The sequence below is a fragment of the Mizuhopecten yessoensis genome, unplaced genomic scaffold (genome assembly GCF_002113885.1).
Source record: "Mizuhopecten yessoensis strain PY_sf001 unplaced genomic scaffold, ASM211388v2 scaffold2073, whole genome shotgun sequence".
Taxonomy (NCBI): domain Eukaryota; kingdom Metazoa; phylum Mollusca; class Bivalvia; order Pectinida; family Pectinidae; genus Mizuhopecten; species Mizuhopecten yessoensis.
The window spans coordinates 141,539-169,368 of NW_018404364.1; the positions used below are offsets into that span (position 1 = coordinate 141,539).

At 34.6% G+C, this 27,830-nt stretch overlaps 1 protein-coding gene across 6 annotated transcripts; it reads right to left on the reverse strand.

Annotated features, from left to right (window-relative positions):
• Nucleotides 1-279: 279 nt before the first annotated feature.
• LOC110445052 (beta-1,3-galactosyltransferase brn-like) lies at nt 280-27,815 on the reverse strand. Of its 6 annotated transcripts, none has more exons than XM_021489445.1 (2): nt 27,610-27,815; nt 280-3,786 (listed from the first exon to the last, which is right to left on the reverse strand). In XM_021489445.1, exon 2 carries the CDS (start codon nt 3,762-3,764, stop codon nt 2,625-2,627), a length of 1,140 nt encoding a protein of 379 aa, XP_021345120.1. In that variant the 5' UTR covers nt 3,765-3,786; nt 27,610-27,815; the 3' UTR covers nt 280-2,624. The 6 variants fall into 6 exon arrangements, with proteins under 6 accessions (XP_021345120.1, XP_021345109.1, XP_021345092.1 ...); XM_021489434.1 differs by lacking the exon at nt 27,610-27,815 and adding an exon at nt 26,322-26,609; XM_021489417.1 differs by lacking the exon at nt 27,610-27,815 and adding an exon at nt 26,318-26,609.
• Between the last annotated feature and the right edge of the window lie 15 nt (nt 27,816-27,830).

Below are 27,830 nucleotides of genomic sequence, written 5' to 3' on the forward strand. Positions count from 1 at the left end.
TCTGTTTATTTAGTTGAAACATTAACCATTTTGCTCATACAAACGAACGTGGCACGATTTCAACCATATGTTCATACCTACTATAATGGCGTTTTTTAATTGTCCAAATGTATACAACATAAAACTTATATAAGAAACAAGTTTAATACATAATCACTTTATGAATGTAAATCGATCAAAACAATATTTCGCAGATTTTTTTGATTTTTCTATCTATAACGCACGGTATCAACAATATCACAATCATCATCATCATTTTGCATTTCTCCACGGCATCATTTTTCAAGAAATAAAATTGGGAGCCTTAGGATGTAAAATGTTGACCGATAGAATAAAATTCCAAATTGTGTTAATTAGCCGTGCGTTTCAGCCATGAACATATTTATACACAAATGCAGTATAAGTATAACTTAGTTTATACGATATTTCATTCAATAATTACATGTGCAACAACATACTAAAACACCTGAAGCATACCTGGATAGGGATTTAACGACAAGTTCATGGCTTATGTAAATTATCTCCCTTGATATTATGAGAAATGTTCTTGAACATTGCAAATGTGATTAAATAAATAAATTATAACTTCGATATTGTAAGTATAACTTACATATTTTAAGTATAAATTAGATATTGCATGAGAGGAAGAACTTTTATTGATGTGGCACATGAAAGATTTTCTATTGTAAAGTCGAACCTTATTCTAAAGAGGAGGACATAAGAAAATTTACAGTAGAAAGGCAATGGTCTTGTTTGTATGTGCTTTTATTATTATTTGATTTTGCTGTAGTTGGTCAGAGATACAAATTAGACATGATGCTGCTTTGTGTGACGGAGGCACGGTAGTGTAGTGGTAGGACGCCGGGCTCCTGACCAAAGGGTTGCGGGTTCGAGCCACGTCAGGGCACTGTGTTGTATCTTTGAACAATGCTCTTTATTCCGCTTGTTCTAGTCTACTCATCTGTAAATGAATAAGTAGTTGGGCAGTCCTGGAATTGTTGAATGCTAGCTGTAAGTGCCAAAATGGCATCACCGGCTGTATACTCCCCAGGGAGTTAAGAAATATGTTGGCTGGTTGTAAAGGCCTTATTACCACCGATACTAATTTGTGAACCGCTTTTATCCGACCGACGAACTAGGTCATGATGAAGCGGTATATAAGAACCTCGAATTATTATTATTATTATTATGAGATAGGGAACAAAAATAACTACCACTATGTACACAAGATACTGTTAGGAATAAATAGCATGTGGCGTCACGGCCATAAGTAAAGAAAATGCAAAAAAATAAAAAGGATCACAAGAGAATACGAAATGTCAAAACTACAATTCAGACTCAAAATCACTAAAACTAAAGAAAAATATGAACGAAGATTCAGACAGAAACCATTGAAACTAGTCAATGAGAATACGACCAGTTATTCATAAAGTGTAAGCATGTAATTTGCTTTGTAGACGACACATGTCAGGTACATTTAGAAAAAAACAACAACATAATGTTACGATATCGAAGCAAGAGCCGTGGCAATTATGACAAGAAATATATGGCATTATCATGAGCATAAACAAAAACATAAACTGTAAAGTTGTGGAGTCACGCAAAAACGTCACACGATAGGTGGTGTCCGGACGATGAGCGCACGGTGTGTACACAGTTTGCGCATTATGTGCGCATGGTAACAAAACTGTGCCATAATAGCGTGCGCACAACTGTGCGATAGCTATCGTACATTTGTTCGATATGTATTTTGGTTGATATGAATTCATGAATGGCCTGTGAATGAATGAATTGAATTTCGTATTTATGATTTAAGTATGTTGACATATTTTTCTAGCAGATTTACATGGTTACATATGTATCTAACTGTAATGGAGATATAACGAAAATTGTTTTTAAACTCCATGCACCTTGAAAGAAGCGTAAGCAGATATACTGTACATGTTTAAGTACTGTATCTGGTCAGTGCGACCCCATTATTGATAGTTTACAGTTATTGTAATAATGTATAACTCACAAAATACGTACTGTGCACCTTAATTCGCTCGAGCCTTCCGGATTTCTTTCATTCTGTATCATCGATGAACCGATCATTACAATATACCATATCGCACATAATGCATGCATTTTCTCCCACAACAGGGCGATCGATTGTAAAATTGCGCATTTGTTCTCATTGTATGCGAAAGATGTGCGTACGCGGTGTGTACACGGTAATGTTGTGTGCCTTGTGCGATCCCACAACTATAAAGTTACATTTAATATACAGAATAAAAGACATTCATAGCATTATATATACACAGAACCAAAATACGGTTATAGCATTAAATATACACAGAACTAAAACACGTTCTACACAGAACCAAAACAAGTGATCTGGTTAAGTCGTCATTGTTATATTTGCCAATGTGAAGCGTGACAGTCCTCTCCATATGACAAAGAGAATAGTGTTCAATCAATACCGAAGATGCCTATCATCGCGGAAATACGTTAAAAAAATATATTAAAAAATACAATGTGTTATTTTATGACTGACGATAGATTTTAGTAATGTAACTTCATCAGAATATTTGTAAGCAACGAACGTCTAATCAAAATAAGTTCCTGTAAGCAGAGTTAACTTGTCAAAGCAAAAAGGAAAACTGACACTTCCAAGTAAAAATACACATTTTCACCTCAGCAAAACGGTGCAGGACACGATTAACTATTTCGAAGTCTGTTACATCTTTGAATTCGCCGTAAACCACCTGGGAAGGATCTGTATACAATAAGAAAGGAGGGATGATAAAAGTCTCCTCGTGTTGTAGTTCGATACCTACTTTACGTGCTACTATTCCAAGGTACGCGTCATCGATTCCTAAATACTTAACATACGGAAATGCAAACACCATTTTGTTTGCTGTGTCACGTGACACCAAATATACAGCTCCTGCCAAATATGGCGGATATCTATCAAAGGGATATTGCTGTAGGGACACGGACCATCTTGAAAATCTGGACCTGTACGGAATGCTATGTTTTAATAAATTTCCAATCATTAAGTCGCCTTTGTTTAATGCATTCAGTGTTTCAATAAAAGTAAGGAGGTTTTGAATATTCAGATAATGGTCGTCGTCTACAAAAACAATATGGCTGGCTTGACCACAGAACTGAACAGCCCAGTTAAATCCCATAATAGTTTTATAAGTGTTGTTCATGTAGCTATCCAGAAACGATTCCTGTACGATATCACCGTATAAGGCCGCTTCTTTATCAACTTCCGGTTGTTCTGCTTCTCGATGCGCAAGCAAAAAAGCAATTTCGATGTTCTCTCCCGTTGAATTTCCCCAGGTGGTTCGAGCAGCGTCACGTAAATGAAAATTGTTCACCGTAGATTTCACTAGTATCAAAAGCGAAGGTGTTCCATTTTCCTTGAACTTGCATTTCTTTCTTAAATGAATGTATTTAAACGGATGTGGATTAATAATATTGAACGCAGGTTGTCGTCCTTCTGTTTTGAAGACCTTGTAATTTTCTGAAAAGTTCATTTTTACCGGATAAGTAAATTCAGAATATGGAATAACATTGTTATCTTTATACAGAAAAACAATATTTATCAGAATCAGACAACACACAAGCACTATCAACACAGACAAACGTTGACGTTTTCGAATGGCGTTCATCCTTATCTCGAAATACACCGGGTTTCTATTACTGTTTTTTCTCCTTATTCCTCTTCCTTGTCCCCAAAACAATAAATTCTTCTTTAGAAAACTACGTCTCATCTAATGCAGATAAGTCCATTTCCTACAGCAGTAAAAATGCATAAATTATATACAGGTAGATTTACATGTACTTTATAATAAGTGTAACTGTATTTCCATTCAATAATCCAATATATTAACATATGCAAATTATTGGAGTTAAACAAACCTTTAGATTTCTACAAAATTAAAATATAACAGGTTTAATATAATAAATGGAATATTTGTATAAAATTCGCCAAATATACTTGTGAGGTAGATGGGGTCTGTTCCACCATATCCAGTAATTCTTGCGCCGTTTGGTTTGCTGATTAAGAATAACATTTCATACTTTCTGTTCTTTGATTGGGGATCCAATGAGAGATAAGTCAACTATTCTGACGTTTTCACGTAAAAAACGAATTCGCATGAAGGGGAGATAACTGTTCTAGGCATCGAAATGACCCAAAAAGTTAACATAGGTTTTAGATTATTTTCTTCATATAACGTCAATTTTACACAATAAAATATTTTCAAAAATGTTATGAATAAGAAAAGGTTTTGTTGTTGTTATGGCACTCGACAAGTTTCGCCTATCGATAGAGAGTGTGTACGCACTGTATCGGATAGTTCACTGATAGGGTTCAAGTACAAGTTCTTTATTACCTTGAGTCTTTGGACTCAACAATCACAACAATAATTATACCACGGTTTGAACACACTTCCTCGACCCCACCCAAACCGACCAACTACAGCATTAGATGTAAAATGTATAAAAGGGACTACAGCTTACAATTCAGGTGTTAAGAGAATTACATTACACGTAATATTCAGGTCCATGTTAGCCCGAGTCTCCCTTGGCCCTGACACCAGACTTAGACATTTTGACAGATGTATGTCTACCAGACAATTGCAACCCAGTTATGTCATTATTGGAAAATCTGTTCGGTAGCAAGGGTGAGTGTATGGATCCATCCACAAACACAAACAGTTCCTTTATCGATCTATCAGCAGGGATCCCTTTTAGTGCTTGGGTCTCTAATTAACTTATTATTAACTGATACGCTGCACTAATCCGTGCACTAGAAGGCAATCATGGGGACGTGGCATGGAGACAATACGACGAAACAAGCCCATCGACCTCCCTGGCCAAAACAGCTAACCATCGATCTTTGCGTGGCCGACAACAGTCAACGGTAAAGATACCACACAATGTGCAACGCGCAACCCGTCAAAAGGTCTGCTGCTTTGCCTGCAACAGAGGGATGCCATGCACAGCATTCCAATGCAGATATAAACTACTGTGTCAGTTCTTTTTTTTTGGCAGCCGCACCAAAGCAAAATGTTTCAAGGCTACACAAGGTCAAACAGGTTCCCCAGCAAAAACAGTGGTTAAGCATGAAGTTCTCAATTCAGAACTTGTGGGGTATGAGAGTTCTTCCACTGTAAGCCTTCTGGCAGGCATTCAACATGGTTTTTCTATTGGTTGTGAAGGAGGGTGTGCTAAGTTATATTCTAAAAAGTCACAAATCAATTAGAGATATTATAAAGGCAGTATTGGAAAATAAAATAAAAGGAACTACACATAAACAAACATTTGGGACCATTTACAGAGCCCTCTTTTATGCTTTTGTTTGCTCTCCCTCGGGCCTTATCCCAAAATCTGTCCCCGGGAAGCTCAGATTTGATTTTTCATATCTAGAAGGAAACTCACTCGATGCAGGAATTTCCAAAGAAAAAACAAATTCATCTATGAAACAAATGGCAAAGGTATTTAACTCGTAAAAAGTTTCGGAACAGGTTGTTATTAGCAAAGACAAACATTGAAGATGCTTTCCGTGTTATACCTATTCATCCTTAAGACTATAACTCTTAGGTTTACCATAACATGTAAATATTGTCATTTTTGCCCCATGAGGTCTAGTTTTGGGAAAACATTAATCAGAGGTCTGAAGTTGTTTCGATTTTCAAAACATTATTGAACAACAGTAAAATAACATACAATCCAAAGGGAAAATGATGTAACGTTGAAGACTTACAGCACATTATTGTATACAACATCTTGCATCCATTTCTAAACATTTCGTATGAAATAATTTTACAGTCAATCGGAAATATTATAAAAATAAAATTTTATATATATTCTATATGAAATATAATTTTTCGAGTTTTCATTCCGTATTACTGTTGTACTTTTTGTTAAACAAAATTGCCGAATTCGCGGAAATGCGATTTTTCTGATATCATCAAGATTGATCAAGATTGATCAAAACATAATATCTTCAAAATCAGCAAACGTAGATATTATGGCAGAATTGAAAATCAAAGTTCTACTTGATAAATATTAAAATATCGTTTAATTTCATCACAAAAGGCTATACAATTCAATATTAAGATGTAGAAATGCATGGAATATAAAGTCATAAAAGGCCGTCGCAATTACTATCTAAGTAAAACAATGGAAAATACTGTACTTTTGGCCCCTACTTGTCTTTTGTTGGTTTTGAAACATAAGACAGAACAGAACTTTATTGAACACTCAGATTACTGATCCCCTACGAAATCCCAACTTGAGTTTAATGGGTTAAAACGACACCCTTCGGCAGCCATTTGTTTTCTTTTATGACGTCTGCACGTAGACTCACTTGAACGTGTGAATTACGACAAGTGCTTATTGGCGTAAGTTACGTTCGGTTTATGGTGTAATTTACCCGTAACCTATTAACGTGCACTCGTAACTTATGTTTTGATTTTAACATATTTTATTGTAATTTATATACAATGCGAGTTGGGCACAAGTTTAACAACTTATATTAAGCCCTTTCCTTACAATATATTTATACACATTTTCAAGGTGGCCTAATACATATATATTAGCATTGGCTTAAATTAAGAGAGATAGACAGATAGGTAGTGAAGAGAGAAAGATAGACTGGNGGGGGGGGGGGGGGGGGAGGAGAGTAATCCTTAGAATAACAGTCTAGTTCAAAGTATGATAATTTAACAAAGCTGACTTCCGTAATGTATTAAGTAATAAAATATCGATGTATCCCGGACCATGTGTTTTTCCTTCTCCATGCAAACGAAACCAGTGATAGTCTAATCACTATTCCCAACTTTCTTTTATTCAAATGTTCATCACATCCCGTGCCTTGTAGCTTTCTCCTTATAACTTATGTGTGCGTCGTGAAACGGACCAACAAGCTTACGTACGGTTTACGTGTACCCGTACATTTACGTACGCATCGTGAAACAGTGCCCCCAGAAAACTTTAAATGTTCGCAAAAAAGAAATTGTGGAAGTTAAACATTTTCAAATTATATTTTGATCTACCCTTAATTTTCAGAAACAAAGTCCCCATTTTTACCAGATATCCTTTTTTTTACGCTTAATATGATAGTTTTGATGACAAACTTCTTAATTTTTCTCAATATTCACTGGATTGAAATAAAAGGGGTAAAATGCTCGGAGGGGCAGTCAATGTGCTTCTTGTTTTGTCGTTTAGTGTTATTTTGAATTTTTTACAGGATCAAAAAACAAATGGGCTTCAACTTATAAAAATGAGAACTAAAATATCAATATTGTATAATTTTGTCACACAATGTTTTCATAAATGGAACATTATAAACTTGAACTTTCTACAATAAAAAATGGCGACGCTATGACAATTTAAGTGATTAACCAAGTGTCTAAAAACATAAAATTCACATTTTCACAATGGCCGCGAAATTGGTCGTTTTAAAAAACATTATCTTAACTTGTTAAATTTGTTTGAATCCTGTTAAACTAGATCAAAGCGAGATTTGAACGTGATTTAAACCTCAGAGGTGCAGACCTTTAACATGTCAAATTATGGACAAACGTAATGTTACGGTTGCTATATATGATAGATACAGATAGGCTATTACCTAAATAACAGAAGGTTATAGTGTATAACATCCGCGATACTGCAGGGAGCCAGAGAGCGAAAGCGATCGCAACCCTTGGAATTTAACATAACAAAATGGACGGCTCGGCGTGAATCACCCTGTGGATGAGACGAGAAGACTAGTTTGGTTTGTCGGTCGCGTAACGGAAAAAAATTAGTGGCTTTGAAGTCGGGTGTCGCTCCTCTGCCATCTTCAAATGACATGTATCAGCCTAGCGATTAGTAAGTTTCCCCCTTAGATCAATCAAATGGCTAGCCGTGCGACTTCAATTTCACCATGACATATTCCAAGAGTGCAGATAGCGAAAGTGAGCGTAACCCCTCGAGTAGCGAGGATGAGTGTAAAACAGGTAAATATAATGTTATAAACGGACTGATTAGTTATACCTTTCATCATTATAATGCCAAGTCCAAATGAATCATTTTACGGGAAATATGGTGAATACAGGTATGCTAAGTCTTTGTCTGAGATTAGTGGGCCATAGAGATGAAGCTTAAATTGATGTATGTGCCTTTTAGTGTCTTAGAGTACAAACCTCCCTCCTTGGTAGGACACCAGTCTTTTGCAAACATACAACTTCTCAGTATTATTACCCGTATTTGTACAAATAAGTAAACTTAAATGGACCCAGGTACAGTAGAGTACAAGTTAAAGTGGACAGTGAAATTTAGCCCAGAGTTGTTTAAGATATCAAGCTTTGGCCTTTACGGCAATGAGTTGGTACATGTACCCTGTCCAGTATGCTACACTGTCCAGTATGCTACACTGCCAAGATGTCTCAAGTTTTGTACATGTATACATGTATACATATATATATATATATTAATTTCCGTATTGTATGCTTATTGGCCATAGCTTAAAGGGAATATAGCCGTATATTTTTTTCATACCCAGGAAACAGGAAATAAGTGATATTAATGCTTAAATCAGCCAAAATTAAAGAGTTTTGTACCGCCATACTGTCAACTTTGTTGTACATGGACACATTTTACTCTGTGTTTATCGGTTGCTGTGCTGTTTGTATACAGCGCCATGCTCGTTTACGTCGAAGACTGCCGAATAAATCACATGATCTGTCACGTGATAGCGAAAAAGGAAACCGAAGTGTATGTAAACAAAGACACGTGTGTCAGATTTTACACCTTGTCTCCCTTTTCGTATGCACATCTCGTTGCTATATATTTTTTTATCATGAAATAAACCAGGTTCAATGTTAATTCCAATAATCACGAATGATAATCGTATTTTAAGTAGTTCACGTCATCGCTGGCGACGAAATTGAGCCAGCGGAGGCCGAAAAGGGTTATCGATAAATGGGGCTGCATATTTATGTAAAATTATTGAATCCACTTTTTAAGTTTAATTAGGTTTTTGTTTTGTTTTGTTTGAATTATAATTACCTATGGCTATAATCTCAGCATAGACAAATCCAATAGCATACACAAACCCTCTTCCCCAGTAACGTGTAAATAGAGATTTAGGATGGGCAATATTTTTCCAGTACAAAACTATTTGCGTTCTGGTCTAGTTCAGGTGGTGATATATGTCCCTATTACTATACAGGAAAGTTAACGGTTGGCCAGTCACGTGTGGCTGTATCCTGCCTATCTAATACATTAGAAATACGGTTGGCCAGTCACGTGTGACCTTACCCTGAACATCTAATACATTAGAAATACGGATGGCCAGTCACGTGTGACCTTACCCTGAACATCTAATACACTAGAAATAATCATGGTGACTGTGTGTATTATGGTTGAATATATGACGAGGGCGCGAAAAATATTTGATACATATTTAATGAATGCCGCCTGCGGCCTGAGTTATTTTTAAAAATATTTTAGAATCCTGAGCTACCACCCTATCAGGGCCCGAATGTTGGTTGATTAAGGTGATTAACGTAATCAAATTTTAACGACATTTACCAGCCTTTATAACTTGATCAATATATACAAGGAAAAATCTCTCAATCTTATATGTAATGTTACTGTACTAAAGTATTTGCGATGTAGATAATTTGAACTGCGATTCTGGTTGTAATTTGAAGATACACAACGAATACATTTTAGTCTAGTCACTGATTAGGCTTATATTTGCCACTTTTCGAACAATTGAGCTAATACCGTGAAAACTGAACACAATACGCCCGTCATACATTGAATTAGCAGTTGTTTGTATGGTTGTACCTTAAAGGGCACAACTCCGTAAATTACGTTCCAATAATTGCGGTTACACACCTGTCCGAGGTATAATGGCAATTAACGTTCGTATGAAGTTTGGAGTTAATCCATTGAAAACTACTCGAGATACTGTTCATGCACACCATCCCATCTACCCGCCCGCCAACGTGATACCATAATACGTCTTGTCATTTGACGGGCGTATAGCAAGTTAATTTGTTAACATTTTCACACACGGGAGTTTCCACTTTTACAGTTATGAGGATCGTTTCATCCAATTACCTCTGTCAAATGTTGAATATGTCTTAACTCATTCTCCCTTGAAATTCCATAATGAACTATTCCAACCTTTAAAATGGAAGAGTTCATATATGTCTTAAGTGGTAAATGAGTAAGTACCAATACATTTATCCACAGTTTTGAAAGTCCAATCAATAATGTTTATTGTGGTTTGCATTCTCACTTTCCAGATAATAAATAGTATTGTAAAAAATGGTAAAGGGGATTGTGTGCACATTATCCATGTTTCTAATGTTAAGGTTATTTGGTTTCAATAACTATTAACACATTCTTTTATTTGTTTTCAGGCACCGCCATCCATAAATAACTACACAAATACATATTTTTTTCATATTCTGGAAAAAAGCCAACTTTGTTGAGTTTTCAAAGATTCTTGAAAGAACTCAATAATTATAAGGATGATACTGACCTAAACTACTATCATCCAATTTTGACTAGTTGTAACGGATGATAAACACAAGACTAGTTTGGTTTCTTGAGGAAAACGATTTGATATTCCTTCTTCAAAGTGGTTTAAGAAACCGAAGAGGGATAAATGACCATCTCATCAGACTCGAGACATTCACACGAGAGGCTTTCGCCAGGAAGGAACACCTTGTTGCTGGGTTTATTGATCTTGAGAAGGCATATGATACTACATGGCAATAAGGCATCATGAAATATCTTCACGATTTTGGTATGCGCTGAAACCTACGAAATTGTATATCTAATTACATATCAAATAGACAGTTCAAAGTCCGTGTTGGTTCAACTTTTTCTGAAACGGCTAAACCGGAGTCCATCAGGGTGGAATCCTATCGGTCACCCTATTCGGTCTTAAAATTAATAATATATTCAAATATCTTGGTCAGTCAAAAGAAGGGTTGTTATTTGTGGATGACTTCTTGATCTGCTACAGATCTAAGAACATGCACACGATAGAACGACAACTTCTTCATAGTTTCAAGAAATTACAAAATTGGGCAGACGAAAACGGTTTCAAACTGTTTAAACTGTGTGCATGCATTTCTGTCAGAAACGAAAGGCACACAATGGCCCAAATCTTCCACTTGATGGCATTAACATTCTCCTTTTGGGAATGCATTTTGAAGTACCCCTCTCATACACAACTTTACATCGATGTTTCTAAAGAAGGTCAAAAAGTGGTAGAAGCCCGTTGTTATGTTAATTCTTGCACTTCAGTTCGACTACCAGACGGCACCTCTATCTTTCTGCCGAAGCGTGCGCCATTGGTTTGGTCCACAAAACATTTCGATAAACACCGCATTAAAAAGGCAATCATTTGTTCAGAGTCTCTATCTGTCATGCACAGTTTACAGTTACGAGATCCTAAAAACAGACACGTAAAAAAAACTTACTTTTCTCAAATACTTTTCTTACATGTCGGAATTAAAAGAAACTCATTCGTAGCTTTGAAAACGAAAAGATCCACCTGCATGCCACGCATGTGCCGCTCCATTTACAGTGGAATATTTTTAATAGAACGTTCCGACCTCAAACATATTCGTGATAATTTTGTTTGAGGCCGGGATATGAAAACTCTTTTCAGTTCCATGGACTTAAATGCAATACTTAACTATTTGACAGACATCGGTCTATTCTATTTAATCTGATGACTTTTAACCCACCCTACCCTGTTTGACGTTATATATACACGTATAGCACATACTCCATACAACGTATTCATTATTTCTGGGTTTTTTTTCCCCTTTTTATTTTTAAATGTTTACACATACATTTTGTACCATTGGAATGCTTTTAAAGATATTCAGTTTTATCTGATTTCATCTTCGTTACTCACATATTTGTTTAAAATAAATAAAAAAATCGCCATAGCCCTAACTGACTACAGTTATCGATGGGCCGTTAACATAGAAACAAACAAACAAACAAATTGTTGCTAAAATATATACAGCTTAATTCACTAAATAAAATTGAATATATAATTTAATAATCATAAGGTTATTAAGATCTCAATATTTTTTTTTATTTCGCACGTCTAACATTCTTCAGGGCCATTGTAGCACAACGAAGCTATCTGTTTCATAGTTCGGACGCAACATTGTACACACACAAAATAACTAGCAAACCCCAATTTACAATATGCATTCTTATTATATTTGCATATAATTAACCCGTTGGCTACTTTTTTAAATACAAACACGGAAATTGACTTACATCGGAGTTTTACGCGTCTACATATATCTCATTGGAATGTCAGGTCTTAAACACTCTCTATACAGGAGAAGAGGTAACTTGAATTTATAATGTTTTATTATTGCAATGCATTCACCTGCAGACGAGCACGGGGTACTGTGCCCGACTATCTTTCAAATTAAATCAAATTGCAGGGAAGCGAAGTATTGATATCACCGCAAGTGTATTGTTAGCTTAAACAGATATTACAGTTATAATAAATACAGGGTGAGTAGAGTACATGAACATTATATGTATTTTCTGATATGTATATGGATACATGCAATAATAATGAACATGTATGCATGTATTTACATGCATGTGTACGTATATAAGTGCATGCATTTATGTATGTATGTACGCATGTATGTACGCATGTATGTATGCATGTTTGTTTGCTTGTCTGAATGTATGTATGCATGTATGTATGTATGTATGTATGTAGGAGTGCATGTATAAGTGTTGCTATTTTGATGTTTTATTTAAGTGATTATGATACTGTTGTATATGTAAAAATACGTCTGGATGTGTGTGCTTTTTGTGAAATGTACTATCATGTTCTTGTTCTGTAGATGTTCAATACTTTATGAACAAATATTTTATTTTCCAATCAAATTTCTAAATGTTTTTTATTTATGAAAACATGCTATCAAATTGCAATATTTGAATTCAGGTATAATTTGTAGAGAGAAAAATGAATGAGTCAGTGAGTGAATGATAGAGAACCCTCCATTGTGAGGATACCATATTGTTAAAGGGTGAGGGTTAGGGCAGATACGATTTAAAATATAGAGATTTTGCTACAACAAGTTGTGACATTCGATGACCTTCTAAAGGAAACGGCGAATTTGAATCAGCGGTAGTACGACTCCAGCACGATTTTGCACTACAGATAAGCAATCTTAAGACTGAACTGAACAGAAAGAGGAAGTAGATAAATTGAAAAGGAAAAAGCTATGCTCTCCATATTTCCAATGACTCTCTGCGAAAAGAATGCAGGCGATAGAAGGCCACAGCTGGGACAAAGTCATGTCCATCAACGACTTGGAACAACATGGCAAATCTAATTCCATACGCATAACTGGTATGCAGGACAAAGATGAACGTGAAACAATAGAGAATACTGTTAAAAAAGTGATAAAAATTTGCAAAGAAAAACTCAGCCTTGATATTATAGAGACAGAAATCGACACTGCACACAAACTTGGACTATACCGACAAGGAAAGGACAGACATAGTATTTGCAACTTCGCTTGCAGATCAACCTTTGCGATAATCAAAGAACGATTTAAACAAAAATCAACTGCTATCATGATTACTAAATACTTTACCCGGTACAACCAGGATGTGCTGAGGTAAACCTACCAACACCCTCAAATAGCATCAACGTGGTCCAAGAAAGGTCAACTTAAAGTTAAAAACCAAAAACGGTAGAATTTTCCATAGTAGTAGTCATCACGATTTGGAAAAACTACTAGAAACCCACGGAACTGAACTTTTGACCAATCGTCTAATTTCCGTAGGAGATTTATTACTAAACCACATTGTATGTTAAAACAAATCATCGATTTATACTAGTGTATACATTTCGTATATGAATATGAAAGTTGTTCCTATATAGATTGTGTTTGACAACACAATAATGTATGTGTTTGACCAAACTATAGAAATTTATTTGGAAAAAAAAATAGAAACCCAAAGAATTTAAATTGAAACTAGAAAATCGAAGTCCACACCTTTAGAAAAATACCAAACAGTATGCATGCTGGTTGCTTTTCACACTATTACATATATATATATGCATGGATTTGGATTTGCTTTTTGTTTTTTAAGTCTGGGATATGCATGTATATAGTCTATTTGTGGTAATGGACAACATATCCGGAAAACAACTGACGTATGTTTTATATACTTGTCCACTTTGTTTACTTCCGGTACAACAACGAAAGAAAGTGGTAAAGTTATCGACATAACTATGTGCTCCAGTTATCAAGGTATGTATCCCATCGCCCCATTGCAGGTCAATACACCTAAAAAGGCTCAATCGATCTAAAATGTATAGCTGTTAAAAATGAATAGCCGTATCAAGCTATAGTTTTCTAAGATTTTAAACTTGCATAAAAATGTATATCTAGGATAATGTTAATATTGAGAGAAGCATACCATTCAGATGTAGCCATAACATGATTGTTTTAATTTTTCATTGAATATAAAAAAAAATATTATGAATATTTCTTAACAAGAGTACGTATGTAAATAAACATTAAAAATAGTTTTCTTTTTTACACAAGTTTATACTTAAGTTATGACAAATTGTGGTGCCACATGTGCAGGAGTTTGACACGAAGATTGTTTTTTTTTTTGTTCTTTTGAGAACTGCAGCGGCGATCTACATTTGCAGCTGAGGAAAGATAGTTTTAAATTGTGTGTATGTATACCGTATATTTAGACGTTTTTCATCAGATCATTGTTAAAAAACACCGAAAATCATGTTTACACATACAGTGTACTTCTAATGTACATATGTACACCTGTGGCACCACATGTATTTGATCTAAAAAATTGTGCTCTATTGAGAACTGCTATCATTTTAGGCTCATGCTGGTCTTGCTGATGAACCCCAATATATATATATATATATATTCTTTACTGTTTGCCTAAATCTATCTCATTCAAATATCATTTGTGTATATGTTAAGTCACAATATATATTACTTTTGTGTACCCCCATATGCTGTGTTACCTGCGTCCTGTTTTTTTAAACCAAATAAGTATACTACATGATGGATAGCCTTCTGTGTATGATAAGTCGAACATGTTATCCATTTAATAGTATTGTACTGAAACAAAGTATAAAGTTTATATAATATAATGTGCTTGAATATTGCGTAATTTGACAAATGAATTGCACAAATATTTTTTACATATCCAAATTATACAAATACAATATATATTTTTATATAGTTAAAAACCTTGACAAACTATCACACGGATACGTTTGTCATTGTTTACATGTAGCATAATGTACAATACGAACATGTATTTACATATTTATCGATATTATTATTTGTTTTCTTTTCAATCATGTGCTTTAAATAGATGATAGCTGTTCTTCCAACACACAAAAACAAAGATTTGTCCTCTTTCTGAGCAAAGACGATACAGCTACATTTAGTGTGTATTCTTAGCTACGGGATACAAACAACATATTGTACACCAAATTCTTATGTCATTGTATAGAAAACTTAATTATTTTGTTATGTTATTATATTGAGAGTGTTATTCTGAATATATTACTTACTGTCTCTTGTACAAACACCAAGTGTTGAGGCCCATTTGTGTAAATATATAATGATATATATATTATTGGTCATATTATTTGCAAGCCGGAAACGCATATTGTCTTTCCACTTGAATATATACATTACACTTGTAATCCAGAAAAGGAAGTCATTATTCCGTTTTGATACTATCACACCAAAGGTTATTTCCGGGACATCGAAACCGACGATACGGTCCAGACCACAAAAACACTTTCGGGTCATTATGCACGAATATAGTGAATAAGGACATTTCAGGTCAGTTACTAAATCATTTTTCCTGTCTGATCTATGACAGATTTGTACAGTTTTTGACATAGATTTGTTCAACAATATCTATTCTAGTGATTCAATTTATTTGACACATTTTTCATGTTTGTATTCTCAGCAGGACACAATGAGCGATGAGGCTTGAGCATTGATATTTTGTGATTTGTGGTATTTTCCCCTATACATGCAAGGTAGTGACATTCAAATGAAATTATCTTTTTAAAATGCACGTCATGAGTTACTTTCCAGCTCGCTGTATGTTCATTTTGAGTAGACCTACAATATGAAATAGAAACCAGACCCAGCCCAAAGTTTTAAAATGTTTTAATTTCATTTTTCCTTTGGTAGTAACATGCATAGAACGCGCCTTTAGGTGGTAGAAAATCACTCTAGTGTCTAAAAATAGAAAAAGGGTTACATGTTTACTTGTCCTGTGTGATTGTATGTATTGTATTTGTGTGTAGATGCCATTTCAACTAGTTGAAATGATTTTTAACAAGCTAGGTTTATTAACCTATACCCCAACATGGCTCATTTCGATGCAGATTTCACTCGTCACGACCTCTTCCCCGGCCCAACAAGGCATGTTTTGACCAAGTGTACTGATATTTCACATTCCTACTATGCAAGGTAATATTATTTTCAAGTTCTTGTTTATATATTAGTGCTTTTTTGTTAAAAGTAACCTGCTTTGCATGGTATTTAAATGATATTTTTCTGAAAAAATGCAGCAAGTTTACCTTGTATTTCATCATATTTAAGTGAAATTGAGGTATTGTAATAATCCTTTTATAATATCCTACAGTACGCGGTAAGGCATTGTGTACAATAATTCATTATAGAGCAAATGTAGGCATGTTTGAGAAAACTAGGCTGATTAATGCAAGGTCAGTACTTGAAAATGTCTTGTGAATTTCAAGATCATATTGAGACCTTTGAAAAAACATGAGAATCATGGTCGAATATTTGTATACCCTAAAGCTAAAGATTTTATAAGCCAATAATATCTTTTTTTAGTTCCTCTATGAGTAAAGAAATGAATAAAGCTGACACCCGAGAAACTCAAGAACTATATAATATACATAACAACAATTAAGTATATATTCACATACAGTATTGAATATTATAAATGCTAAAGTATTTATGTGTATATATAGGTATATGATATTCTATATGCAAAATGCCGTGAGATGAAACTGATGATCGACATATAATTTTATAAGATTAAAAAGAAAACACATGAAATATATATCATGTTTTTGGGTTTGTTTGTTTGTGTATGTTTATGTATGTATGTTTGTACGGATGGATACACTTGCACATTCTAAGGCATGGGTATATGTGTATGTGTATGCATATCTGCATGCATGCGTGTATGCACACACGTATATACGCATTTGCATACATACATACGTTTGTGCATGCCTGAATGCTTTCTCGATTAACACAGGTCTATATGTTCTGATGACTCCCCTTGTAATAATGCTGTACAGTAACACAGCTAGGTGGCCCGTGACATCTTGTCGCGATTGTGTTTTTTCCACTACATATCTCTCACGGCGGTCTCATTTATTTGTTGTTTCTTTATCCGCAGCAATACAAAGGCAACTTAAATGCTTAACTTATGTTTATGTTGCATCATTAGAAACTTTGCCTTCGTCTGCTATAGTGCTGTAATGCATTATTAAAATGGTGTACTAACTGCATTAACCAACAACGATACTTCAAAACAAGTTTTGCCCATATATAAATATGTTCATGTACTTTCTCTGAATATTTACGTGTGAGCTAATGTACCTCCAGTGGGTGCTTTGTTATTGTAGTTGGCTCTCCTAGATAACGAACCAACACTTGCACTGGTTAACAGCACTTAATGTTTGGTGCTCTATTATGCGAATTTGAAGTTGAGTAACTATCTTTCCTATATAAACTACAAACCCTTGCACTTGGTAGGCTATTATTGTTTCAAAATGTATACTGTTGTGATAAGGATAAGAACATATATCTTGTTATATATTGTAATTCCCCGAACGTTACGAAATAATTCCTAGAATAACAAAATGACATTGTTACATATATGAATCGTTATATTGACGATATCTTGAATGTAGGAGTCACATTATTTCAGTCAAATATGTCATGAAAGATGACCTATATAGGGCTATGCTTGTCTAATACGTTTGCCTGAATTGGAATCGTGAATGTACATAATTAAATTAGACAAATACAACATCAAAACCGTTAGAAGTACATATTTAAACGAAAACAGCGATATTTTACTGCATGTCTACAAGTCCTTACCTTGACTTTCTATATGGTGTAGCTACTGTATTCCTTCTTTGTTGATAGTGCAATTGTTGAATATCGATTTAACCAACGCATCGTCTGATTTGAATATTCTTTCACAGACACCGATATCTTTACATGATTCATATGCTGGATGCAATGTATAGTTCCCGTTTCTGTTTGTTTCATCGTTATATCAAGCCGAAGTTATAAATGTATCAACACCACTCTGATGGTCGTCATGGCCTTTACAGTCACACATCTGGAGGATTCAAGGTACATTTTTAAATGTAAGTGCAAACGTTCCCCAGCATACGTTCAAATATTGATGGGACCAGGTGAAGACGGATTTGCCATAAAATACTCCACGCTACAGTGAACATTGTTACATTTTGGCGACGAAAAGGCATTGGTGTCGAATGATTGGATACAAATTTCAGATAAACAGCTATGAATGGATCATGAGTAAATGGAACAGCTTTCTCGACTTGGCTTCGGGACAGCCGGACGGGCAGAACATGTAATGTAGTATATAGATTTACGAACATAGTTTCGGCTTATAGAAAGAAGTAGACATAGATTGACACATGTCTCATCCTTTTTATCTACTGGTCCTTATCAAATTTAAGAAAACAACCCACAATATTAGTGTGTGGTTAAGGTAGTCATCGAGTTTATAGCCAGCTATATATCATGCCTTCGCTGTAATGCGTTCACGGGACACTGCAGACACACTGCAATACGTTTTATTGCAAAATCGAGTAGGATAGTGAAGTATGTTATTGATTTTAGACAGACATTTATCGATAGGAATTATATGCTCTTGGCTCAACGCTAAGCTGAGCCGCAATAATGTTGTAAATAATCTAACATATCCACCTTAGCTGTATCACAAAAATAATTAAAACCTAATAAAACCAGTTATACATCCTTAAGGATTTACGTACCACCGCAAAACAAAAATATGGAACTATGCATTGAAAAATAGTTTCCTGTTTGTTTATAGCACTCTTGAATTATGTCTAAGATGAAAAGCGTACCACAACAAATAGAAAATGTCTGTAAGACATAAATGCCCCCGCTCATGGATGGGACGAGACGCGACGTGACGGGACAAACATGGGCAACACTATATGCCCCCTCCTCCCATTTTATGGCGGGGGCATAACAAACATTTATGACGATATAAAGAAATACAAACATCAGTGAACGTAGTAAATACAATGATGCAAGACCGATATTTGAACTCCTGGACCTCAGATAATTTATACTGCCCTCTAACCCGGTCAACAGAAGAGTGCTTATCTCTACGGTTACATGATAACTATCCAAAATGAAATTAAGGGGAGGTTACGGTATTGACAACAAAGCTGCAGTGGAATTATTTAGTGTTTTCCGTTAAGTTAACAGGGATCCGTTTAATAAATACATTAAAGAGGGCAAATGATCGATTATTATATCAAGATTATTTATACTAAGTATTTCAACGACGAAGGAAGGTACAGATATCAGAACCCATTTGAGCTATTTACATATGAACGAATCAGTGACGCAAAAAACAACATCCATGTACCATAGGCCTCTGATGTTATACATCGCTAAAAATGTTCCAACGTTATTTATATTCATAGTCTATATGGCATGTAACAGGTGCATGCATTTAAATAAAACAGGTGACTTATATTTAAATATAGTAACATCACCTAAATCGTTCAACTTGGCTTCGTACTTTGAAGTGTGAAGTGATATTATTAAAAAAAAAATGCAAGCGGATATATCCAGCAATTCTATCCTTATTAATTCGTTCAAATTCATATCTGATGTTTAAATATTCATGTAAATGCCAGTATGATATAAATAGATGTATACATATACAGATATGTACATTTAGTATCGTGCAGATTTTTAGATAAACGTTTGATATTAGCATCTCAGAGCTAAGCCAAACTGTAGAAAGAGTTAAGAATTAAACCCGTCAATTAATTATTTATTTACTTATCTATTTAACATGATTCTCTAATGTTATTATATAAAAAATATATTCTAAAAACAAATTAAGTAGTACAAAATGAACAAAATTGTCAACTAATACAAATACATAAAGTAAACAGCATTTTCATATTCTGCTAATGTTGTGCTTATTCTTTGATTTGTCATGAGGACAATGATAACTACATTCTCTCTTAGAACACGTAACACAATGGCATAATTACACACTTTATCTATATTGATTGGCATTAGTATACTAGTAGTTATAGTTTCCGATAAATTAAATAAAAGACAACTTCTACACAGCCTAGGAACGTACATTCTATATTGTCTTTATATATATGTTCATGTAAATATTGTCACTTGCAGTGTTCAACAAATAATGATATTGAACGTTAACTTTAAGCTAGCGTTCAGAATAGAAGTGATCACCTTAGCAAGAAAGATAGCTGAAAGACATACTCGGGTAATTGCACATGAAAAAGGCAATATATATACAACACATCCTCATTATAATAAATGAGAAAAAAAATCATGTTGTTTTAGGACTCGTTAGAAATGCTAAGGAAAAGGTGTAGAAATTCGTATAAGACCAAATTATTCTTGAAACAATATAATACAGGTATTTGAGTTGAAATGTTTTTTTGATGCAAGCTACTGATTTAAGGTACCTATTCGTAAACAGATTGTACCAAATAGTTTTTAGCCGTTCTAAGACTCCTCAGTGATGCTAGGGACAAAAGACGTAGAAATTTGTAAAGGAATACAGTTTTTTGAAACAATAAACTTCATGTGTTTGAATTGAAATATCAATTGTAAACGCTTATCAAATGTAGGTTATAGAATAACCTATTCGTAAAAAAATGTATCGTATAGATATTTACTCGTTCTAACACTTATCAGTAATGCTAGAGAAAAAATGATAGAAATCCGTATAGGACTATAACCATTTTTGAAGCAATATAATATTCAAATTGAAAGATCGATATTAAACGCCTATTTAATGCAATACGAAGAACTGAATTACCTACTCGTTAAAAACACGAAGCAAAATGGAAAATTAAAACCACATTTTCAATATAAACGAACACAATCAAAACTGGATGAAAACGACAAAGATAATGACCTAAAGAGAGGGTGAGACATTTACTATCTTAAAACCTAATTTCTATTCTTGGTATAGTGGGGGGGGGAAGGTTTGTTTACTAATAAGGAGCTTGTGGTGGGTGCTATACCTGGTAATAGTTCTGTATGTCAGGTTTTTTTTTATATTTAACGTCCCCGCAACAGCGAGCCTAATGCAAAGACAAAAAGATAGAGAGACCGAAAGAACGAGTAGAGAAGTGAGCAAAAATAAAGATATATATATCAACTGTTACAATAAGTTATATTTAAAAAATGTTTTGCAAAGGGATACAACGGGTCTGTTCTTGCATCAAAGGCAGTATTAGCCCTACCCAGAACTGAAGGCTGTGTCGTTTGTTATGAAATGTTCGACGTCTCCTGTACCGTGTGTATCACACAGAATGACGCCCCAATCCAAAGAAGAACTGATATTAACTACAGGTTGTAGTTTTATAAACGTAATTTCTTACGTTTCTGCATGACAGGTTTCAACCCATTATATAGACATATCACCAGCTGCCGTGTTGAAACACATTGTGTGCTATATCAAAGTTTTGCTTTTTACACAAACAGTGTACGTTTTAAACATGCCGCAACGTTTCAAGACCGACTGGTTCCTTTGTCAAGCTATGACTAAGTGAGCGATTCCTATAATTTACCTGTACAACGATGTGACGAAATTGTATATCTGTTGTGTGCTTTATCTTCGATAGTACTTGCATCTGTGTGTTGACAATGTACTACATTTTCTCAATTTACAACAACTTGGATCTAAAAGTAAAGAATTGATTTCTAGAAATAGATTCCATAAGTATTTAACTGGTGTCCATAAATAAATTGCATTTTAAGTAGAGAGAAATTAAACAGAGTTGGAAAATTATTGAAATGCGAAACATGTATCTGAGTGTGACAGTGGATATTGTTAACCCGTAAAATATCAGCCTAAAGGCAACCTTATTACAAATCCTATGTATACGCTACATATAATTAATTTTGTTTTCATTGACACTCCAATCGAAAAGAAAAAGAAAGAAAATGTTAAAAAAAGGAGTAAAAGTCCACATGTTTTCCATCGCTTAATTTTTTATTCATGTATTTGGCTAATGCGATGGTGCACCGTTTCACTTTTTATTTAATTCAAGTGATTAAGCTGATATCACCAATTCTTTATGGTGATATCACATAAGAAGTAGAGCGATCATTGTTATTGTTATATCGACATAATAAGTTGGTGATGTTGGGGAAGATACCAGTTTTAGTAATCAGTATGAGTATGTAAATACTGAAGTTTATTTTAATACAAGTTATTTTACCTAAAGTGAAAATCCTGTTATCTGATTGGTTGTTCTAAAAAAAGAATTCGAAGAATTGCTAATCGACAGACAGATGGGTTCAGCAGTCTTTCCTTTGGACCAGATAAGCAAACAAAAAGGGAATCAACACTGGTCGAAACTCAGATACTATTTGATTTTGAAGAAAATATATATTCATATTAGGGGACTGCAAATTCAACCGCATGGGTTTCGTTGCCATAGCGACCACACAGCAAACACACGAAGACTTCTGATTGGTCGAAATGTAGATATTGTTTAATTTTGATGAAACCTAATGTATAGGGGTATTAGTGGACTGCAAACGCAACCACATAGGTTTCGTTTCCATACCAACTACCTGGAGGCTTCTGATTGGTCGAAATTAAAATATTATTCTATTTCACTCAAATTTAGTATGTAGGTGATTTATGGCATTTCTGATGCATCTTTGCGACTATGTGGGGAGTTTTGGCTACNAAAAATGGTCCCCTTTTACAATTACTACTTGTTTTAAAATGTATTTACGAACGCATAGATTAAGGTAAGTCTGCAATGAGAAGAAAATGTCCTTAGGTACATTTTTTTTAATTGGACATTTGTTTCTGAGAATAGTACATATGGTATTGCCATGAATGTTATCAAACATGAAGGGCGAATATGTTTGATGAAAGGTGATAAGGTGACTTATTTTAAGCCCCTTTTCATCATTTAAGGAAGCAGTAATTATTTAATACTTCCCAAAACTGAATATTGGTAGTAACTAACTCAAAATAAAAAAAATGTACAAAACTGGACAGATTGATTGGAATATAGCATCAAGCGAGCTATTGACATAAATTAACAGCCAAGGTTATTTGAGGATGGACTAAATATGTGTAATGTATACTGTAAGCTGGTACATGTAGTGGTTTGTTTGGTGGTGTGATTGCCCCAATGCAATAGAGCGGATCTGAAGCCGACTTTAGAGAGAAACATATGCTTCCCTTTGGTAGCATAAGTAAAATACTACTAATATCTTATTATTTTATCAGTAGTGTCCGCTTTATTGAGAAGTTAATAAAAAATAAGGGAGGGGTGACTTTGAGGTATGCTGGGCAGATGTGAGGGGGGGGGGATAGATAAATAACTAAATATATCAATAAATATAGTTGTGAGGTCGCAATACGTTTCACGATATCTGTATGTGGTGCATGCACGGTGCACACACGGTGTGGGCACGATGAAAAAATTATGTGTTAATCGCACAATTGTTCATTGTTCGATATATATCGTGGTGTATAGATATAAAGGAGTGGCCTGTGAACTGATAGGATTTCGTATTAGAATTTATGAACTTCCTGATTTAAGTCTGTGGCTATACATGTATATCAGTCAGATTTACAATATTTTCTAATGACCATATCACGCATCAACATTGCTTTAGATCGACCTTACTCGATACGTGTCTACAATTGTAGATACAGAGACATATACATATAATTTCAACTGGTTGACGGTAGGAATTATGATGTTGTTAAATACCAGCAGGTAACGTGTACGTTCCCCGCATCACTAGTCAACCGTGAAGTAGGACACAGGTGTTGTGTTTTGATAAAATGCCAAATCATCGATGAACTTTAAACGACGATCACCTGCATTAAATTCACTAAAACTAATACTGTGCTTGATAGAATCCTTCTATTAATGAAATTTTAGTTCATTGTAATGATGTATACCATACATTGAAAAATTAGATGCGTGCAAAATATAAGGATAAGACAGGCAACACGTATACGATGTACATGTACCTTATTCCTCTCGAGCCTTCCGGATTTTATTAAATTACGTAGCATCGATTAATTGATCTTACAATATGACATACGTTTAATAGCATAACGGGGCGATCGAACGTTAAATCGCCTAGTTGTGCGCGCAATGTGCAGACGACGTACAAAGGGTGTGTGAACGATGTATGCACGATGTGCACACGAGACGTATGATACGTTATGCGACCAAACAGCCGTATACAAAAATAAAAAGGCATCAAATGTTCCTCAAAAATTCACTCTATTTTCATAAAGCACGATACCTAGAGTAAGGACCTAGTACATCAATGAAGACTAATCAGGCAAGGGGTAGGTAGTTCTAATGAAAATAGGCCAAGGGTTTTGCCTTAAATGATCAATTCCGTCTTTGCATAATGCAGAGTTATCTTCTCTTGGGAGCAGGTATTGATTGTTACGTCATTGGTTTGTGTGAGAAAATTACGTCGTTTTCTCAAAAATTGATGACGTCACTCTCACAAACAAGTGACGTAACAATCAGTACCTGCTCCCAAGAGAAGATAACTCTGCTATACGCAAGGACGGAATATTTGCAATTTCTTATCGATCAGTTTTGAAATATCTTTAATGATGTGGCTTTTTCGATACCCATGAAATTGTTTGTCTGATGAATTGCGCTAAAGTGCTGTTGATCCTTGTTGTAAATATACGACTTTAGACACGTTGAACAAACAAACCAGTGCCTGATAATAGCAGGTGACATTGGTTTACGGCACAAATTTACCCTTTGATCCTTATAAGCATGCGCAATCCCAACGCCATATAAATCAGTATCCTATGGAAATACATAAAACTAATTACAAAAACAGAAATGAAACTATCATTTTTTATATCCAGTTTAGAATCAAACAAATACTGTAGAGGTTGTTATCTTTGCAAGCTTGAATTAAGACAATTCAAAAATACAATTATACTTGAAATAGATCAACCAAATGGTATGGGTGTAACAGAACCCATGCTAATGACTTTTGTTATAAAACGTTGGATAAACAAAGCAATAACATATTTGATATGAGGGATGGAATTACATTTTTAAGAATATCTGATTCAAAATATATCTAATAACTAAGTATTGAAAAAATAATCAACTTTCACAACACCTGACACAAGTGGGCCAAGGAGTCATTGATCTAGAGAAAACAAACATGTGCTTGAAACATATAATAATGATATATAAATGAAAAAAACATAGAAGAATAGCATGCATAATAGAAGGACATTCAACCAATTTCTATGATAAAGGAAAAAAGGCGATGATTCGTTTAAATGTCACCTCCTAGGTCAAACCTGCTTACGGCAATTGATAGCTACACTTTTCATACCGTCTATCTAGAAAATTGGGAACTATAATACATTAAGATTAAAATCGATAGGAAACCGTTATATTTCAAAGTCAGGTCGTGGTCGTTTATAAATGAAAAAGTAAATTGATTTTTAGTGCGACATCAATGTACCATTGTATTNCAACCCCCTGCGTCTTGAAAAATAGAAATAATTATGAAATACAAATAATAAAGAAAACAAATTGTTACTTTATACCAGAGTTGTAACAACGTTATAGTGCTATGCCATGCTTTATCATATTCGGATTTAAAAACGATGTTTCTATATCACAATTAAAGTCACGCATTCATCATTTCTGGTAAATGTGGGACTTTTATTTCCGTACCACATTGCCTTAAAAAGATTGATTAATCAAATAAAAATGTTAAATATTTTCAAAATAAACATATAATATTGAAATGACGAAAACAATAATAATTATGCCCATCTCCTACTTTATATGATAATTCTTTAATCCAGTGATACCTGTGTTAAATGATGACTCAGTTTCATTTGTAAAACGATTTGTGTACTTACTTACTTACTTCTTGGAAGTCGTAAAATTAACAGTTCCAACAGCTTGGGGGAAATGTAGTTATAGTATATGATCAAATAATTAGATTAAGCCTCCATCGAATTTTTCCTCAACACACACCTCTTGTTGATTTCAGCTACATGTACACTGTAACACTATACAGGAAATGGTATTATAAAGGCGTTCTGGCTTTGTTACGATACTTCGTGCACATGCCAATAAACGCGGAACATCAATGCATTGCGTGAGTTATACAAAAATTACGACAAAATAAGGCACAAAAAAAATATCTCCGCACCACGGCTCTCTTACATGTAAAATGTCCGATGACAAACATTTCTTCCATTCGGCCCCGCCCCCTCTTTCCTGCGATTTAGACGTTACCTTCTAAATTTAACAAATACACTAAGTAACCAGTGCAAAATATTGGAGAGAAAAACTTCAAACAGGATACAATATTGACATTTGGAATAGGCGTATGATGACCTTCGATATAGCGCCCTATCTAGCTAACATAGATGTACTTCTGTATTTGCGTGTGGATATATTCGCACAAATGTATTAAGGTGGAAAACACAAGCATTTCCACGTTTACGGTGAGTTTTATCAAGTATATGTCTATATTAACTAAGACAGATAATCGTAAAACAAATTCCACAGGGCGGATTTTATTTTCACTTTTATAATATATAAATATTATCTAGGAATGATATCGAAATTAGGTTTCTGTGGATTTTGAACACCTTTGAAAGAATCTAGGGCTCAGGGTTATTAAAGGCAAGAAAACAAATAGACTTTTGTCGGTAATTGAACCGTTTCCAAGTTATTAATTGAACGCAGCGCATCTATTTGACTGCCGGCATTACAATCTATGAAATGCTATCTGTTGATACAGGTACATATCTTTATGCGATACAACTAGAACGAGCTTTGTACGTAAGAAGGGAAGATGGATCAGTCCCAAAATAGATCACTTTTCACTGAAATACTTTGTGTCAACAGTTAAGATCTTACAATGATGCGCAAGGTACCCGTACAACACACAACCATGTACTATGCTTTAAAGATGATAAATTTATAAGTTTAGACTTCATCAGAAGGAATACATCTCCCTTTGATTTTTTTTTTTAAATTGTCTGTTTGTTTTTGTTTGCGTAATTTTTTTAAATGTTCAATTTAAAAATGGTATTTTCGGTGTTTTTTCAATAACCCAAATCGACACATGTGCAACTACAACACACATCATCATACGGTCCTGTATACTGTACAGGTAAACATAGCCACTTTTGTACATGTACCTTGTGCCGTCGTCTTCCTGATCCGGGGCACTTTGTCGAGTGGTAAAAATCCAGGTGAAAGGGAGATATAGACCAATACCAATGCAATACCTTAACGTCCTGCTGTGCTTTTATAATGGTCATACGGTATCACAGATCAGCCCTTATATGTCAGACACAGACCAGTTAAAACGCCGATCACTCATCAAAATGTGATTTACCTAATTTTGACAGTCTGACGG